At 43.5% G+C, this 19,211-nt stretch overlaps 1 protein-coding gene across 2 annotated transcripts in view; it reads left to right on the top strand.

The window, feature by feature from the left end:
- The window catches only part of MIDEAS (mitotic deacetylase associated SANT domain protein), a 144,970-nt gene that overhangs the window by 87,132 nt on the left and 38,627 nt on the right, over positions 1-19,211 (top strand). For both annotated transcript variants that reach the window (XM_073608873.1, XM_073608872.1), the window contains exon 2: positions 8,757-10,303. In XM_073608873.1, coding sequence (XP_073464974.1) covers positions 8,915-10,303 — 1,389 coding nt within the window. In that variant the 5' untranslated portion in view covers positions 8,757-8,914. The remainder of the gene's footprint in view (positions 1-8,756; positions 10,304-19,211) is intronic.

Below are 19,211 nucleotides of genomic sequence, written 5' to 3'. Positions count from 1 at the left end.
AGAGGGGGCGGGGGCGCAATCTGACTGGCAGAGGCGGAGCCGGAGCCTTATGCTCCGCCCACCCTCCTCCGTGCAGCGTTCTACTCTGCATCGTCTCTCAGCTCCGAGGCGGGGTCTATCGAAGAGGAGGCGGAGAATATCATCACCTCCCTAATTATCACTGGAAGGGTCGGGATGACCCAGAATTGAGGAAGAGATCCAGAGATGGCTCATCCCACTGCAGGTAGTACAATGTTGAGCTCTCAGGATACCCCTCTGATCGGGTAAATGTATATCCATCCTCCCCCATACATAGAATGCTCTCCAAGTAGTCAGTGTTCCCCTATACATTAACCACCCCCCACCCCCACCCCCCACACACATATATATATATTTGAAGCTCTCATATACCCCCCCTCCATGCAGTCATACATTACCACCCCCCTCCATGCAGTCATACATTACCCCCGCCCAACTTCATGCAGTCATACATTACCCCACCCCCCTCCATGCAGTCATACATTACCCCACCCCCCTCCATGCAGTCATAAATTACCCCCACCCCCCTCCATGCAGTCATACATTACCCCCACCCCCCTCCATGCAGTCATACATTACCCCCACCCCCCTCCATGCAGTCATACATTACCCCCACCCCCTCCATGCAGTCATACATTACCACCCCCCTCCATGCAGTTATACATTACCCCCACCCCCCTCCATGCAGTCATAAATTACCCCCACCACCCTCCATGCAGTCATACACTACCCCCACCCCCTCCATGCAGTCATACATTACCCCCACCCCCCTCCATGCAGTCATACATTACCCCCACCCCCCTCCATGCAGTCATACATTACCCCCACCCCCCTCCATGCAGTCATACATTACCCCCACCCCCCTCCATGCAGTCATACATTACCCCCACCCCCCTCCATGCAGTCATACACTACCCCCACCACCCTCCATGCAGTCATACATTACCCCCACCCCCTCCATGCAGTCATACATTACCCCCACCCCCCTCCATGCAGTCATACATTACCCCCACCCCCCTCCATGCAGTCATACATTACCCCCACCCCCCTCCATGCAGTCATACATTACCCCCACCCCCCTCCATGCAGTCATACATTACCCCCACCCCCCTCCATGCAGTCATACATTACCCCCACCCCCCTCCATGCAGTCATACATTGCTCTCTGATTACTCTCACTCCTTGTGGTCACAAATCCCCCACACGGCTCCTGACTGCAAAACTTTTGTAATGTGTGCCAAGCAGCCAATCACATATAAGTGCTTAATATGGAAATTAATATACAGATCTTGTTGCAATAAAGTGATCGGTGCTGAAAACTCAGTAAACAGTCCTCATTCAGTGAAAGTTCATGTACTGCAAAGTTTGCATTGATTATAGCATGCATGGAGCACTTTGCACATGCTGAAATCAATGCACCTTTGCAGTACATGAACTTTCACTGAATGAGAACTGATTACTGAGTTTGCATTTATTACAGCATTTGCAAAGTTCTCCATGCATGCTGAAATCAATGCATACTCATTAAAGAGGGGGTCCAACCCCCCCATGAAAAAATTAAAAGTCAGCAGCTACAAATACTGTAGTTGCTGACTTTTAATATTAGGACACTTATTGGTCCAGGGAGACTGTGATGTCACCACCCCAGCTGATTTTTGGATCAGCTCTGGGGTGCTGCCGCCACCGTACATGTTAAGGAAAACCGGCAGTGAAACTACATAATTGATTCCATACTTCACATGTGCAAAGAAAGCTGCGCTTTCTGAATGGCCTGGCGGCAGAGGAAGGAGGAGGAGGGCCGAACTTCCAAGGGATGGCACGGTCTCCTGGAAGTAGGAAAGGGTACCTCTCAAAAACAGGTACCCGGTCACCCCTCCCCCCTGAAAGGTGCCAAATGTGGCACCGGAGGGGGGAGGAAACAGATAAGCAGAGCTTCCATGTTTGGGTGGAACTCCGCTTTATGATATGATATGCTACACTGATGGGCACTGATAGGCTGCACTGGTGGCCCCGGTGAGGCTGCACTGATGGCCACTGAGAAGCTGCACCATTGGGCTGGGCACTGATGAGGCAGTGCTGTACTGATGGGCCATGACAGCCACTAATGAGGCGACATTCTTAAGCTGCACTGATAAAAGGCACTGAAGGGGTATGGTTTACAGATGACAGGGCGGGTCTTAAACAGTAAGGGGTGTGGCCTTGACAGGAAGAGGTGTGTCTGATTTAAATTAGGGGGCACCCGCATTTAGTCAGGCCTAGGGCAGCACAAAACCTAAATACACCACTGCCAAAATGAATTCTTTGGTGGTCAGTGGATAAAATGTCAAAATGACACCCTTACAAACAGCTCAAAAGATCCTTGGTGCCATGCTGCTGGTTCTACCGAGTAGCTTTGAACCAAGGACTATGCAGGAGGGCACCATCTGACAGAAGGTCAGCTTAATGTAGTTATAAACCTCAGACATGAGATATGAACAAAGCATATCTCCCTATAGTGTGTACTTGTCTCAAATAAAGTGTTACTAAACCCAGGACCCAGCATTCACTATAGTTGGTCTCCCACAGTACACAGAACATTGACATGCAATTATTTTAGTAAATATAAACTGCTAAATACCTTTTCTCCTCATCAGTTAGAGCAGTCTTGTGACTTCTATCAGTGTCTGGTTAAAGCTTTTAGGAAGAGTTTTCATTCTCTCGATTTTCCTATGAGAATGCAGAACCCCTGACTCTGTCTGGACAGTGCTGATTGGTCCTGTGCTAATTACATGCAAAAAAAAAAAACAAAACTCTCTAGCAATAAACACCAAACTGAGCATGTGCAGCTTGCCCCCAAGGCTCTGTTCTATTAGCAGATAGAATGGGACTGTGGAAGAAGGGGAGGATCAGAGAAGACCAGATCAAACAGCCTTTTTACACAATACAGAGGATTAACCCCTTAGGTTCCACACTAAATATAACAAGCGTGTTTTACTGCATATACAGGCTGATTTTACTGTTGTGGGTTTAGTAACACTTTAAGAGCACTATGTGTCGCTTTTGTCTGCTGCTTCATTCCTCTATCAGCATTAGGCCCCTTTCACACATGCGGTCTGTTTTTCATCCATCCATTGACACGTGAAAAACAGACATCAATGCATCTCTATGGAAAAACGGATGTAAATGGATGATCATCCATTTACATCAGTTTACGTCCGTATCTGTCAGTATCCGCTTAGAAAAGAAAAAAAAAAAGATCAAAGCTCTATTTTTCTTCAAAAAAAAAAAAAAATGGATCGGATGGAAAAACGAATGTAACCTGACAAACAGTCCTTTTTTCATTAGTTTTTGCATTGGTAGTAGATGTAAAAAAAACTGAGAAACTGATGAGCAGCTGATGAAAAACTGCTAACCTAATGAAGGACTTATGAAAACTTAATGAAAAATGGATGAAAGCTTAATCATTTTTTTCTTTATAAAGACGCGACTGAACTGATGAAAGGGGCCTTAATCACAGCTGACACATTTTCCTGACACCAAGAGAAAAATGGTGACAGGGGAGGGACCTCCAGCCGATTGACAGCCTCAGCTCTGTTCTTGTGTGCTGTGCGGAGGGGGATGTGTCCCTTCCTTCCCTCCAATCAGCTCTCAGAGCTCTCCTCACTGAGCTCTGCAGAGTGTAACTTCAGCTCTCTGCCCCCTTTTTCTGAACTCTCCGAAAAGCTTTTAAATTCTGCACTTTGGTTGTAGAGAAGAAAGGGCTGCAGATAAACAGGTACACATCTCTGTGTATCATCTGAGGCCAGTCACTTCACTGGGTATATGTAATGCCATGTACACACGGTCGGATTTTCCGACGGAAAAAGTGTGATTGGATTGTGTTGTCGGAAATTCCGATCGTGTGTGGGCTCCATCTGACTTTTTCCGTCGGAATTTCCGACACACAAAGTTTGAGAGCAGGCTATAAAATTTTCCGACTACAAAATCCAAACGGTTAAATTCCGATTGTGTGTACACAAATCCGACGCACAAAGTGCCACGCATGCTCAGAATAAATTAAGAGATGAACGCTATTGGCTCCTGCCCTGTTTATAGTCCCGATGTACACGTTTTAAGTCACCGCGTTCAGAACGATCGGATTTTCCGACAACTTTGTGCGACCGCGTGTATGCAAGACAAGTTTGAGCCAACATCCGTCGGGAAAAAAATCTATGGATTTTGTTGTCGGAATGTCCGATCGTGTGTACAGGGCATAAGGGTTTCCAACCACTTTAAGGAACCCTAGAGTTCCATGGAAACCTGAATTAGAATAGCTGGTGCAGGCTCTGTTCCTCTAAGAAAGCAAACGAATGATTCCTTTACTAAATATTTATGTGCGTTGAGCCAGTTGGCTTAGCACACCGTTTCAGCCATGGTGTCCAGGGAGAGCTTGGTGGGCGTTTGGAATTTGTAGCAGGCTCACCCTCTTGATGCCAGGGAATTTTCTCTTGGACTCAGTCAGTTCAGTTCAAGGACAGTTATTTCAGATTTGTTTCTTTTTGTGAAACCGTTTCTACAGCCTGCAGATAAAAAATGCAGTGGTTGCACAAACAAAGCACAACCTCTAGAACACAAGGGCGAGTTACTCGGACTCTCCATAGACTTACAATAACTGTTTACATCTCCGCAGCGCAAGATCCGGGCTTTGCTTGTGCTCTGTTTGGGTTGCTGATTGACAAATATAGACTGCTGCCGAGTTGTTATTCCATTAATAATTAGCAATGAATGCAGTCATTCTGGAGATCCAGCTGTTTCAGGATTGAGCTCTTGCAAAGCAATGGGTGAAGAATGTGACTAAGCCCCAGTGACCCATTTTACAGTAGTATGGACCTCGCCCCATAATGGAGGATTGCACCTCCTTGCTGCTAAAACTGGAAAACTGGCTTTACCTTGTGTAAAGAGGGTGTTGGTTATCGGTAGTCTTTTGCATAGGCAAGCCCTGCAATCAATGCAGGTAATGTGTTATTAAAAGATGGATGGGACTGTATGTGTCAGCATGTGCAGGGTAATGCCTTTTATGACATCCTCTGCAATGACAGAGCAATTACAGTACTTCTACCAGTGCTATGAATAATTGATGGATCTGATCTGTTCTGTTCTGCTGTCACTATTATTGAAACAGGGTTTGTTTTAGTTTTTTACCAATCAGACCTTAAATTCATTTTGGGGGATCACCATAGAAACAGAAAAATTCTAATCCTCACAGAATGTTCCTTGGTATTTTTGTTTAACTTGATACAATAGATCAAACAATATGCCAACATGTTTTTTTTTTTTTTTTTTTTTTGTTTCTTTTTGCAAGTTGGGCATTCAAGAAAAGCCTCTTGATCCGCCTTTAATCTTTTTAGCCCAGTGAAATCCCTAAAATAATTTGGTTATTTTGGGGAACCCTTACTAAAACTAATTCTTTAGAGGCCAAGGACCCTTACATTGGTGGTTAGTAGAAAAGATGCAACCCTAATGCCCTGTACACACGGTCGGACTTTGTTCGGACATTCCGACAACAAAATCCTAGGATTTTTTCAGACGGATGTTGGCTCAAACTTGTCTTGCATACACACGGTCACACAAAGTTGTCGGAAAATCCGATCGTTCTGAACGCGGTGATGTAAAACACGTACGTCGGGACTATAAACGGGGCAGTGGCCAATAGCTTTCATCTCTTTATTTATTCTGAGCATGCGTGGCACTTTGTCCGTCGGATTTGTGTACACACGATCGGAATTTCCGACAACGGATTTTGTTGTCGGAAAATTTTATATCCTGCTCTCAAACTTTGTGTGTCGGAAAATCCGATGGAAAATGTCCGATGGAGCCCACACATGGTCGGAATTTCCGACAACACGCTCCAATCGGACATTTTCCATCGGAAAATCCGACCGTGTGTACGGGGCATTACAGTGGTGGTCACAAAAGACCATTGGTGGTGTTGGCCTAGGAACCATGCAGGCACCATCAAATGGGAGGTCAATCAGCCACAGCTCAAGAAACCCCCAGCCACTTCTGGAAGAACCTGAGGGTTCCACTGAACCCTGGTTGTTAATGGCCACTCTTACTACTATTTGGTCATTTATTTTTTTATTTGGGTATGTGAGCTAGGCATAGTTTGATGATGTTGAAAGGTTATAGTTCAGAACAGAACAATATGCATGAATTTTTTATGGGTTTAAAGTGTTTCCAAAGCCTAAACATTTGTTATCCTAATGCATTTCTTGCAATTAAATTATTTGCAAAAAAAAATAAAGGCAGTGTGAATCAGACAAACCTTGTGACTAGGGAGCATGTGACGGGGCCGAGCTGTCTGTGTCTATGGATGCAGGCAGCATGGCTCGGGAGCGAGCCTATGGGTGTGCACCCATAGCAAGCGGCTTACTTTGGTGGGAAGACCAAGAAGAAGAGGAGGAGTCAGGAGCACCGTTGAGGGACCCGAATAGAGGAGCTTTGGAGCTGCTCTGTGTAGTTCCATCGTGCAGAGCAGGGAAGTATAAACCTGTTGTTTGTTATTTAAGAGAAAAAATAGGGTTTACAATCATTTTAAGAAACTTCCATTGTCGGGATGTTTTCAAATGAGGAGCTGTAGGAGTTACTAAATATAGTCTGTTAAAACCATTAAGCTAGCAATTTCAGAAAGAGGTCAGTGGGGGGGCATCCTTTATTTATCCCTCATGACAGATTCCTTTATTAAGGCGGTGGTTTTATTCATTAGTAGTTTGATAACATTAAACTTTTATGTTGATCACTTCTAATTTTAATAGACTAGACTTCAGTCACTGTGGGGGAGAACTGTAGATTGTGGATATACTATAAACACTAGTGATGAGCATGAAATACTTCACAGCTGAGGAACCATATAATGATACCTTGATACAAAGTAGGATGTGGACACTGTTGAGGAATTCACCTTCTTGTAGCCTTAAAGGATATGTCCTGCCAAAATGGCTTTCCTGGTTTAGGATTCAGTGGGAAAGGCTAGAACCCTTGTCTGTTTTTTACTGCTCTCTGAGGCTCTTTTACAGAGATTAACCTTCTCTTCCTGCTGACAATGGTTTTTAGATAATAAGTGAAGGGGATAGGCTAGAACCCTTGTAAGATTTTTATTTGTGTCCCTTTTGGATAGTTCCACTAACTTTCTGTCATTGTCAGGTGGACATGAAGTGAGGGTAAATTTCTCTAAAGGGATCTTGGACAGCGCTTTATTCCTTCACTACTTTTATCCAAAACGTAAAAAAAAAAAAAAAGTTTTTGGTTTGACATACACTTCTTCGAGACAGGATGTAGATAAGACTAGGATATCGGTATCCATGATGAGAATGTTGGCAGTAACAATTTTTTTTAAAGAAAAGCAGAATTCACCCAAAAGGGGAAGTTCCACTTTACTCCCTTCCCCACCAGGGAGCAGGTACCTAGTTTTGATAGGTACCCACTCCCACTTCTAGGCAATCCGAACAGAAGTTCGCCCCTCCCCTTTGCCCGCAGCCTTCTGGGACACGTCGCAGGTTCTAGAAGGCTGCAGGTCCAGTCACAATACCCAGAGTGACTCAAGCATGCACAGTGGGAAGCTGGCTGTAAAGCCTCAAGGAGTCACAGCCGACTTCCCACGCTAGACAAGGTGGTGCCAGGGACCCGAAGACTGGTGAAGAACCTGCCCAGGTGAGGACAGCGGGGGATCCCTTGACAGGTAAGTGTCCTTTTTGTTAAATGGCAGCAACTACAGTTATTGTAGCAGCTGACTTTTAATTTGATTTGGGAAGGGGGTAAAGATCCTCTTTCATTAAATGTGACGTCTGAGCTACAAAATCTTTTTATCCTGGAACCCAAATTTTGCAAACTACTGACAGATGAAGAGCCTTGCTATTAATGACAAACTTGGCATAGCAAAAGTGTATCTAACCTGGCCACATAATATATTATTAATGCAGCTTCAGAGAATGAAGAATACTTCCTATATATATGGTGTTTTTTGTGCCTCTAACAGTACATGTGGAAGCACGTCACATAATGGATCAGATCCAAACCAGATCGAAAGCTAAAAGAAATGTAGTTTATAGTGCGTTTGGATGCTTACCTTAATTTCATCTCTAGGCTGTGCTGTCAGTTAACTTGTTGTAGTCAAGTGGTGGCAATACATGTTTTGATTTTAATATCCAATTGAAGTTCAAATTACGATAACCAAAATGATCAAGTTAGAAACCAATTGATTAGCCATAACTTTCCTTACAATCAATTTAGACTTTATTTAGACCAGATTCGTTTGAATCTGCAGGGGCAGAGAATTCTCAATTCTTTTTGCATCAGTCGGCAGCACTGAGATAATTTGGTGATAAATGTGATGGGATTTCAAGGTTTGCATGGTGAAAAGAGAGATTGGGTTGATAACTTATAATCGTATCTTCCAACTATCAATGAAATTCCACTTCCCCTTGGCATATCGATGGATTGCGTTGTTGACTATCCATTATTCTTATCAAGAGAGATCGATTTGAAAAAGAAATCAATCATTTATTAAAGCACGTATAGGACCACTTTAAGGGGTGAGCACAGACAGAACAAGGTTCTGGATGTGGGGTTCTTAACTGCATTCTGCTCTTTAATTTTTACAAGGGGGGGGGGGGGGGTAAAAGAACATGAATGATAATATTCAGTGATTTCTCTATATACTTTAATTTTAGATGGACCAATGTCTTTAACTAGAGAATTAATAATATCTTCATCTCTTTCAGATAACATTCATCGTTCCCAGTGAGTAAACAGCTCACCATGCTTTAGAGGACCGTCTAGCCACTCAATAACCTTTCCGAGAAAATTTGACAATCATTCAGTGAATATTTGTTTGGTGGACTTTGGAGACCTCTCCTGATTTGCATGCGTTTTGATTACCATGAATCTGCAGCCTCAACAGAAGGCTTCAAATAAAAGGACAGGAAAAAGGATTACATTTTTTAGCGATCAGCCCAGCCATCATGTCCCCAGCAAGGAGCAGCAGCTAAAGGAACAGCAGTTTTATGGTTCTGTAGCCCGTCTCCCAGTGTCTCAGGCTTCTGACTTTTCAAAATTGGATTCCTTTTCCACAGCTTCCAACAATATGTTGAACACTGTTATGTATGCTCAGGAGATCCCTGAAGCCATGAGGCTCAACCAGCAGCAAGTAGTTGGAAAGTGGAATGTGACAGAGCGGGGTGACTCCACATGGCAAGCTCAACAAGCTGGCATGTGGCAGAGAAATGCACCCAGCTATCCTGTTTCCATGGTACATTCTTTTTACAACCATCATGAACCAATTAAAAGGAGCCAAGACAAAGGTGTTGGGGTGTCCCAGGTGGACACGTATGGAGATGCAATACAACAGATGATGTCTCAGAAGGCACAGCTTGAACAGCATACATTGGCTCGTCAGCAGGCCCATTTAAACTCCATTTTGCAGGTTCAGCAACAGCAACAGCAACAGCATCAGCAGCAACAGCATCAGCAACAACAGCAGCAGCAGCAACAACAGCAACAACTTTCCTTGCAGCCATTTCAAATGGCATTTGGACATCAGGGTCAGAAACCATCATTGCAGGAAATATTCCATGTTTTTCCTGAGGCACAGTCTAATGTTGCTTATGCTAGTCAGCAAAAGCAGCAGCCCTCTCTTCCTAAAATGCAGCTGTTTGAGAACTTCTACCAAGCACAGCAACAGCAGCAGCAGTCGGCCTATGGTATGCAGCAAGTGATCCCTGTGGCACAGTCTCACCAAGTGGCCCAGCAGAAGATGCATGTGATTAGCCAGCCACAACGTGTCCCCACATCGGAGGAATACATGAAGGCTCTTGAGCAGAGCCAGCAGACTGTTATGCCCAAAACTCAAATCCCCTTGCCACGTCGCTCTCGTAGGCTTTCCAAAGAGGGCGTGCCACCTTTGCCTACCACAGTAGGTGGACAGTCAAGTGACCCCTACGCTCAGCACCATTATGATCAGGCAGTGCAAAAACAACCAGAAGAACGGTATAGTTACCAGCCCATTTCAAGAGATGCACAGATACCTAGCCAAGAAAGTAATTATGGCAATCACTATGAGCCAAACAAGGCCAGACTACCTCAGAATGGTAGTGCAAGGGATATTCAGACAACTGCCGAGCAGAATTCTGTGGTGCCTAGTCACCAGGACGGAGCTGGAGCAGTAACGGTGATCCAGACAACGCGGCGAAGACGGCGCATATCGCAGGAAGCAAATTTGTTTACCCTAGCACAGAAAGCGGTAGAGATTGCAAACATGGAGAACACTAAGGTAAGAAGACTTTGCATATTAAAGAAAAAAATGGGGTTGATTTTACTAAAACCTGGAGTGTGCAAAATCTGGTGCAGCTTTGCATAGAAACCAGCTTCCAGGTTTTTTTTTTTTTTTTCCAAAGAATAATCGAATAAGCTACAGTTAGAAGCTGACTACCATGCACAGCTCCAACAGATTTTGGACTCTCCAGTTTTAGTAAATAAACCTCATTGTCTAGACCAGTGATGGCGAACCTTGGCACCCCAGATGTTTTGGAACTACATTTCCCATGATGCTCAACTACACTGCAGAGTGCATGAGCATCATGAGAAATGTAGTTTCAAAACATCTGGGGTGCCAAGGTTCGCCATCACTGGTCTAGACGAACCTTTGCCCTGTGTGTGTGCTTCTAGCCATAGACTATGATTTTGGTCAAAGACCCTTTTGCCGTATGTGAGTTTGATTCCTCTAGCTACCTCACACCCGCCACTCTGGACAGTGCAGGAGGTGAGTAAAGACCGTAACTAAACCTTTCATCCTTCCTTTTTTTTTTTTTTTTTTTTTAAATCTGTGAGTATCTGGTTTCAGAAAAATCTAGGAAATGCAACCATTTACTGCCCCCTTCTGATTACTGCCTTATGAATTAGAAAGTTGATGGAAGAATTGGAGAGTATCTAAGCTAGCGTGTAAAATACCTCTGCTACAGAATGGTTATGTGGCGACTTGGCTAGTCAATCTTTAAAGAGTAGTGTTAAACCCTCAGAGTATGTTAGCTGAACGCATTGAACACAATAAAATGGTCATGTACCTGATTCGTGCAAGAAAAGCCTCTTGTACAGCCACCGGCTTGGGGGCCACTGATAATAGAACAGAAGCTGCGAGAGCACTGTGAGGTAAGAGTGCCTGTGATCAGTCCAGTAGTCTGTGCTGGAAATAGCTAATACTACACTGGAGGTCGCCAGAAAACAGGAGCAGCAGGCAGATGTCACAGCACAACAGGCTGGCAGCAGACAGGCTGGTACAGTGCTTGGCTGGTGATAGGCTGCAGATTCATGGCAGGAAGCAGACGCCAGGTGAGGGCATGCTGGACTGAAGGAGCTGTAGCAGACAGGATGAGTAGGATGCAGGGTCAGGCACGCTGGGTCGGTAACGAGCAAGTAGATCAGGCAGAAGAGAAGTCAGGTCACAGGCCAGTGTCTGCAGCAGAGAAACAGTTCAGGCAAGAACAGGAGGCAGAAGCAGAATCCGTGGACAAGCTGAGGTCAGGGCAGGTAACAGACAAGCGTGGTTAGGAACAAGCCAGGTCAGGATCAGAGGTCAGACACAGAAATCGGGAATAAGCACACCAAACATTGTAGACCAAACAGTGACTAGCCAGTGCAGTAGCCCTGTTTAAATAGGCAGTTTGGCACATGTATTGGTAACATGTGTATGTCTCTGCACATCTATTCGGTCAGTTCCTGACGTGCACATGCATGCGCATATGCGCCTGGAAACTCTGTCTGCACTATATATCAGCACTTGCAGTTTGCCACTTTCAATGCCTCTCTCTTCTGCTCACTCAGTGCTGCTTCCCTGAACATCTGGTCTTCACAGGAAAGAATTAACAGCGGACAGTGCAGTCTGAAACCAGTCTGTGAGCTTGAAAAAGGAAGGGGAGTGCCTTGCCACCTTAGGCTATGGGGCTGAGTTTTTCTATTGATGCACACACTGTAAGATGATACGACTGTAGCCTGTGCATGTAAAGATGGCTCCATAGGATTCTGAAGGAGAAAGGAGCCACCCTAAGCAGGAAACCTGGGGCAGTGGTTATGGCAGCAGCCTAAAGTAAAACACAGGCAAGGATTAAAAGATAAAGACTCTACGTATTCAGTAAATGATTCAATTATCTGCTGAAAGTGCCTATTAAATGAGGGTTTAATATAATTTTATTTTGTTTTTGATACAGCTTTTGGACCAAGCTCACACAGACGTACCTTAGAATACACATGTGCGAGGGCCATGTTTGTCCACACAGGCATGCATAGGTGTTCTGTGTATCCCCATGCAGTAGTCTCATTCATGTCACTTAGGGCACAGAGGCTGCACGGGTACAGCCGCTGCTCTCAATTTGAAAACCATGCAGGTTTGCAACCACAAACGCACACAGTGTTGTGTTCGGAGTGGTGCACCCGCACTCACACAGCTGTCAAATCGGGAGTGTCAGCTGTGTTCGTGCAATTGTTGCGTCCCAATTGAGATGAATAGGGCTGTCTTACAGGGATTCATGTAAAACATGTGCATCCCCGATGGATAAATATGGCCCTCGCACAGACATATGCTTAAAGGCTAAGTTCACCTTCACCTTTTTTTTTTTTTCTTCTAAATTCCAGCCCCCCTATGTACCAATATAGCATTAATGTACTACTTTTGCAAAAATAAAACCGCTTTCCATTTATTCTACACATACTTACCTCACTGTCTTCATGGCTGTTTAAAAACACTTCTCCATTACTTCTGCCTTACTTCCTGGACAGACTTTAGGTCATGACACAGGAAGGAGATGCACATGTTTTACATGAATCCCTGTAAGGCAGTCCTATTCACCTCAATCGGGAAGCAACAATTGCATGGACACAGCTGAAGCTCCCAATTTGACCAGCTGACCTCATTAGCACACACTGTGCATCACCTACCCTCAGCTGGTCAACTCCTTCCTGTGTTATGACCTATAGTCTGTCCAGGAAGTAAGGCAGAAGTAATGGAGAAGTGTTTTTAAACAGCCATGAAGACAGTGAGGGAAGCGTGTGTAGAATAAATGGAAAGCTGTTTTATTTTTGCAAAAGAAGTACATTAATGCTATATTGGTACATAGGGGAGCTGGAATTTATAAGAAAAAAAAGGTGAACTTGGCCTTTAAATACGCCCATATGAACGAGGCTTTAGTGATTATCTTTATTAAAAACTTAGGAATATAGGTTGAAAAAAGACACATGACCATTGAGTTCAACCAATAATAGAAAACCTACATAAACTGAACCTCTACCCACAGAAGATCCAGTAGATGACAACAATCCCTTATAAAGCATGGTCCAGTTTGTTCCAGCAGAGAAAAGTAATTCCTTCTTAATACGCCTAGGGCAGTCCAATAGTCGCTGGATCAACTCTCTGGTCTTGAGGATTATTTATAAATGTAATATTCTGTTCTTATAAAAAATGTGTTACATGTGAAAAGATTTTCTTTTTATAATTTTTTTTAAGGGGATTTGCCATCTGATGGTGGTCTGAACATTGGGTGTGGCCCTTGTCAGACCAATCAATTGAGCTTTTTGTGGTTGAGAAACAGCAGCTTCTTGGCTGCTGAGGGTCCCAGCGCTGCTCAGGACTTTTTTTTTTTTTTTTTTGGCTCAGTGCAGTTCTGACCTCAGAAACCCATTCCCGCTGTTCAGCATCACTTAGACCAGCAAATGAGTTTTCCGAGTTCTTGCTGCAACTCCGCTCCTGTCAAACAAGCGACTGCTGTATGACCAATTCATGTATATACCATCTATGTTAGTATTTTCCATTATGTGTATTCTATAATGGTTATGATCTGCAGAATAACAGCAAGTGTTGTATAATATATTGCATTGTTATGAATTCAGTAGATGTTTCTAGCATATTTTTTCCCATGTAAATTACATTGTTTTGCAAGCCAGCTAACATCTTTTTTAATAAGTGGCTGCAGAAAGCTGCCTGTTTTCATGAATTGCTCTTTTCTGCCATAAAAGTCATTACTCAGATTTGCTGTGGGACATTTTTACTGTATTTGGAGAAAAACTTTTAACACAAATCCCTCCACTATGTACTAAATATAGTTGCCTTTTATAACTCTGAGAATATATTCCGTGGGTGAATGTAATGGCATGGATAAATGGAGTTGGAGATGATGGAAAGACACAACGTCTGGCGTGCCCATTGTGTATGCTCGGTGAATGCTTCTGAACCTGGACTCATGTTAGTTTACCAGGAGCTGGTGACGTCCCTGTATTGGGCCATTGTGCCCATTTTAATTTTACCCTTCTACGCTCCACACACATCAGTGTTGGCTTAAACGTGAAAATTGCTTTACTCCATGTGTATCAGACCTAGTTAGGTCGATGTTACGGGTGATGTGGCTCGTGGCACTTTTTTAAAGGGCCAGTTCACCCAAAACTGGTATGTCGGGTTTTGATAGATGTTGGGGTCAAATTACTTGCCTGTTTTTTTTTTTTTTATCATTTGGGGACTTTATTGGTGAGATATCTGCATTTGTTATCTGTTCCTGGGTCTGCGCACCTGATGTGGCTTGAACATAAAAATTCTCCACTCCAAGCCGCTCCACCTCACTGCCACTTCAAATCCGGGTACTGAGGGGGTTACATGAGCCCACTCAGCTTAAAGACCAAATGCTAAGAAGAAAGCACAAAGGGATCACTGGTGTCCACATTGGTAATAATATCTACAAGCCTCAAAGGATGGGGCTGTCCTAGACAAGGGCTCTCAATGTCAAGCTTGTGGATATCCTTTCTAGTAAATTGACACCAGTGGTCCCTCCAGTGTGGCTTTCTTTTTAGCACTAGGTAAATCTTGTGGTTTAGGCCCCTTTCAAGCGGATCTGCCTGCTCAGCGGGGGATATCTCCGCTTATCCCCACTGAGCAGGCGGATGACCGATCCATGTCTGCTTCGCTATGCAGAGTGGACATGGACACAGCCTGCTGTTCTCTATGGGGCTGTCGGATGGAAACAGACTGCTTATTTTCCATCTGACTGATCCGATCCACCAGACGGATGGATAGAGTACAATGGGTGGTCCGTTCGGGTCCACCTGAAAAACAGACAGGCAGACCGGATCGGTCCCCTGGTGTGAAAGGGGCTTAAAGGATAAGTTCAGCTTGGGGAACATGTTACATGTTCCACCCGTTTCTAGAGTGGAACATGTAACATGTCCCAGCTCCTGCAGTGGCTTGGCGATCTGAGCGCTTTGTGTGTGACAGCAGTACTGGGCTGTTGAACGCTCTGGTAGTTCATTGATTCTACCTGTCAGTGTGAAACAGCCTGCCCGTACAATGTACGGGCATACAGACCACACTGATGGTCTGCAGGAGACCTGCATGGCACCAGCGATCTGCTGATCGCTGATGCAATGCTTTCCAGGCTCCTAAACAAAAAATAGTAAATGCACTTTTTTTTTTTAACCCGGGGGAAAAAAATGTGCATTTTTTTTTTTTTTTAAAGGTGAACTTATTCTTTAAGTATCCAGTACCTGTAAGAAACCAGAAGCTCAGCCCACCAAGTCCACTTATAACTAAAATATCATGTTTATTTGGACCAACCCTTTAATATTAAAGCACTGTATCTAACAGAGGTACATCTCCATTTTAAAATGAATGGAACCACCTGCAACCTGTGGAGGACAGCTGTGAAGTTCTAGAAATGGTGCACATGGCTTTGGGCTGGTATTTTCAGGGGGCTTTATTGTTGGACGGGGACCTCCTTGTTATATCAACATATGAAAACCCATCACAGGCATACAGTGTAACAGGGGGACACACCCTGTAGCTGCCAGGATACAAACTATTCCTAACTAGTCTGACCGTTTGCCAGATATTCTCTGATCTTGGCACCAATGGATAGTCATCGAAACTTGATCATGGACCCTGAATAACCCCTCAAGGCTCTATGTGAATAAATATAGGTGTACAATATTCCAACATTGCCCTGACCGTGTTATATGTAGGTTATTCTCTGTATTTATTTAGCAATAACATACAAATGAGAGCTTTGCAGGTTTTATTTTCACCATTAAAGTGTTACTAAACCACAGTACACAGAACATGGAAATGCAATTATTTTAGTAAATATAAACTGCTAAATGCCTTTTCTCATCAGCAGTATATAGCAGTCTTGTGACATCTATCAGTTTCTGGTTAAAGCTTGTAGGAGGAGTTTTCATTCTCCATTGATTGTCCTATGAGGCTGCAGCACCCCTGACCCTCTGTCTGGACAGTGCTAATTGGCCCTGAGCTGATCACAGGCACTCTCTCAGAACAAAAAAATCCTCTCTAGCCATATCCACCAAACTGAGGATGTGCAGCTTGCCCCCAAGGCTCCATTGTGGGTTTATTAACACTTTAACATCCCTTTACCTGTGATGTTTCCATTTGATGTAGCAATATAAAGTCTTGCAGTGTAAGCACTCTGGCCAGGTTTAGATTAAATCAAATGAACCTATTTGTATGTTGTTGGAATGTGAGAGGAAAGTGAAGAGCCACACAAACAAGCCCAAACACAGAAACACCAAAGAGTCTCCGAAATCTGTGTAATGCAGCCTTTCTCAACAAGGGTGCCATGGAACTCTAGGTTTCCTTCTAGGGGTTCCTTGAATAATGAGCAATGGTAGGTGATCTCTCACCTACATTGACCACTAAGGCAAGGGTGCAATTTTCACACTGACCACCGATGTACGGACCACCAATTTTGGAGGATACCACAATTTTCATTTTATGTGTTTCTTTACAACAATAATCTTGAACTGAATATTAGTAGGAAAGAATTGTGTCCTATACAGCAGGTGAGTATTGAAAAATGATCTGCTCTGAGTGTCCAATACTGTAGGTATGCAACATTATGAAACTAGGTGCAGTTTATTGATCTTGCTAGTTTACTTGAGCTGTAAGTATAATGCATTTTAGCAAGTGGTTCAGTGAAACCCAGAAACTGATTCAAGGGTTCCTCCAGGGTAAAAAGGCCGAGAGAGGCTGTTCTAACGATTTATTTTCCCATGGTTGAATGCATTAACATTGCAGCAGCAGAATGCCTTTAGAGGTGGATACTCCATTCCGCTGCATTTGCTCATAAGCACTATATAGCTAAGGCTCGCTTCACACTACTGCGACCTGAAATGCAACTTTGCCAGGCGACTTCATGGTGATTTGCTGGCGACTTGAGTGCTACTTGGATGCGAGGGAGGGGCTACAGAATGCCTGGGTAGTCATCTTCCTGTAATGTTGGATCCAAATCACATCTATATATATAAAGATCCGACCTGGAGGCGACTTCCATTAAGGTTTATGGGCACAAGTCAGCTAGAAGTCGCCTTGAAGTTGTACAGGAACCTTTCTCGAAAGTTGGAGCGACTTCAGTAGTGCTAATTAAGACAGCTCTTATTGGCTAACATGGGATTTTACATGTCATGTGACTTGGGGTCTCACATGTCATGTGACTTGTGGTGAACTGAGCCCTCAGTGTTTGTGAACACCTGACCATCACACCTACACGTGTGTGTGTGTGGGAGGTGCTTATTAAATATTTAAGATCTATGTATAATTTCTTCTAAAAATATATAAATATAAGGGGCCAAAAAAATAATTAACGCCGGCACCTTCTGGCCCTTTAAGAGGTTTCTGATGCCGGGAGGCTGGATTTCTGATCATGTGACCACTGTTATTGGCTCTCACCGTGATCGGAACGCTCCCGATCCCAAGCTTTCCATTAGCCACTGGAAGTGCACAGGGCACAGCTCCATTTACCTTCAGGCATGCATATATGCAGCTGCTCGGAGTTGAGGCCCACACGCCAAGAGGACACATATATGCATTGGGCCAATGTAAAGAGGTTAAAAGTCCGCCTCTAGACAAAATGGATTTGATTGTTTTACATAGTGGGTAAGGGTTAGACCAGCTTTTCTCAGCCTCCTTACCCCAGAGGAGCTCTTGCTAAAATGTTTAGGCCTCAGGGAACTACTGCTAAAACCAATTCATCGGGAATCAATGGGAAGAATAGCACTTACATTGATAGTAAGTAAGAACAATGCTCCCTAATACAATGCCATCTTTACAGACAGTTAAAGCAATAGTAAACCAAAAAGCAAACAATTACTATATTACATCTTGCCAATTTTTAGATGTGATTGCTGCTTTTAGTTTTCTTTTGTAGGCTTTCTTTCCTTTATTTTCAGCTGGTGATCCAGCCAGTAAGTCTGTGGTTTTTCAAAGGAACAAACTCTCCTGCAAATGTAGCAGTTACAGAGATAAGACAAGCCATTTGGCATTGACAGGGATCAGCTTTTATGTATTTATGCAAGACCTTTATCCCAAAAAGGAAGAAAAAATGTTTGTGGTAACTGAAGTGTGAGCTGGGGTTTGGCTTCTATTTGTTAGACCCCTTTCACATGAATATGTTTTTCCTGCGTTTTTACCTTGCAAGAAAAATGTTTCCCTTTAAATCCTATGGGACTTTTCACCAGGCTGGAAAAAAAATCGATGATTTAAAAAAAAGAAGAAATCAAAAAAATCGGATTTTTTTTATTTAAATCGATTTTTGTTTAAATCAAATTTATTTGAATAAAATGCTTTTGGAGTAAAAATCTATCTAAAGATAGTTTTCTGTTTAAGATATGTTAATAATTTAGTTTCTTCAGCATGAAATGGAGCTTTGTTATGTAGCATAAGGCTGTATATTCTGCAATATTTACATTTTTGGTAAACTAATTCAATGAATCCAAGCTCTGCAAGCTGAGATAACATGCACTGCATTGATGCATTCACTCAATGTCACAGTAACCATGAGCTAAAACAAAGTTCAGGAATATTCCTTTGTTTTGCAAATCTATGTACACTACAAACTGTATGATTGACCCGGTTCTGATATCGCTGTTTTTCTAGTCTGACAGCTTATTATTCTAAATAGAAAACCTTCATTTTGTTTGCAAATATTTAAAGATTCTAACTACCAGCAAGAAAAAGTGCTTACATATAAAGAGCACCTGTCATTTCAGATCCATCATGGCAGCGCCTGTTAGCGGGCATCCACTCACCTGCTGCCGCCACGTCCCTCACCTTGTTGTGTCACTGCCACATCACCAGCCGACCCATTAAAGTGAATGGGACTGTCGGTGAGTCAACAGCGGGTCAGAGGAGGAGCAGG

The sequence above is a fragment of the Aquarana catesbeiana genome, linkage group LG13 (assembly GCF_042186555.1).
Source record: "Aquarana catesbeiana isolate 2022-GZ linkage group LG13, ASM4218655v1, whole genome shotgun sequence".
NCBI classification, from domain to species: Eukaryota; Metazoa; Chordata; class Amphibia; order Anura; family Ranidae; genus Aquarana; species Aquarana catesbeiana.
This window is presented reverse-complemented; position numbering and strand designations above follow the sequence as displayed.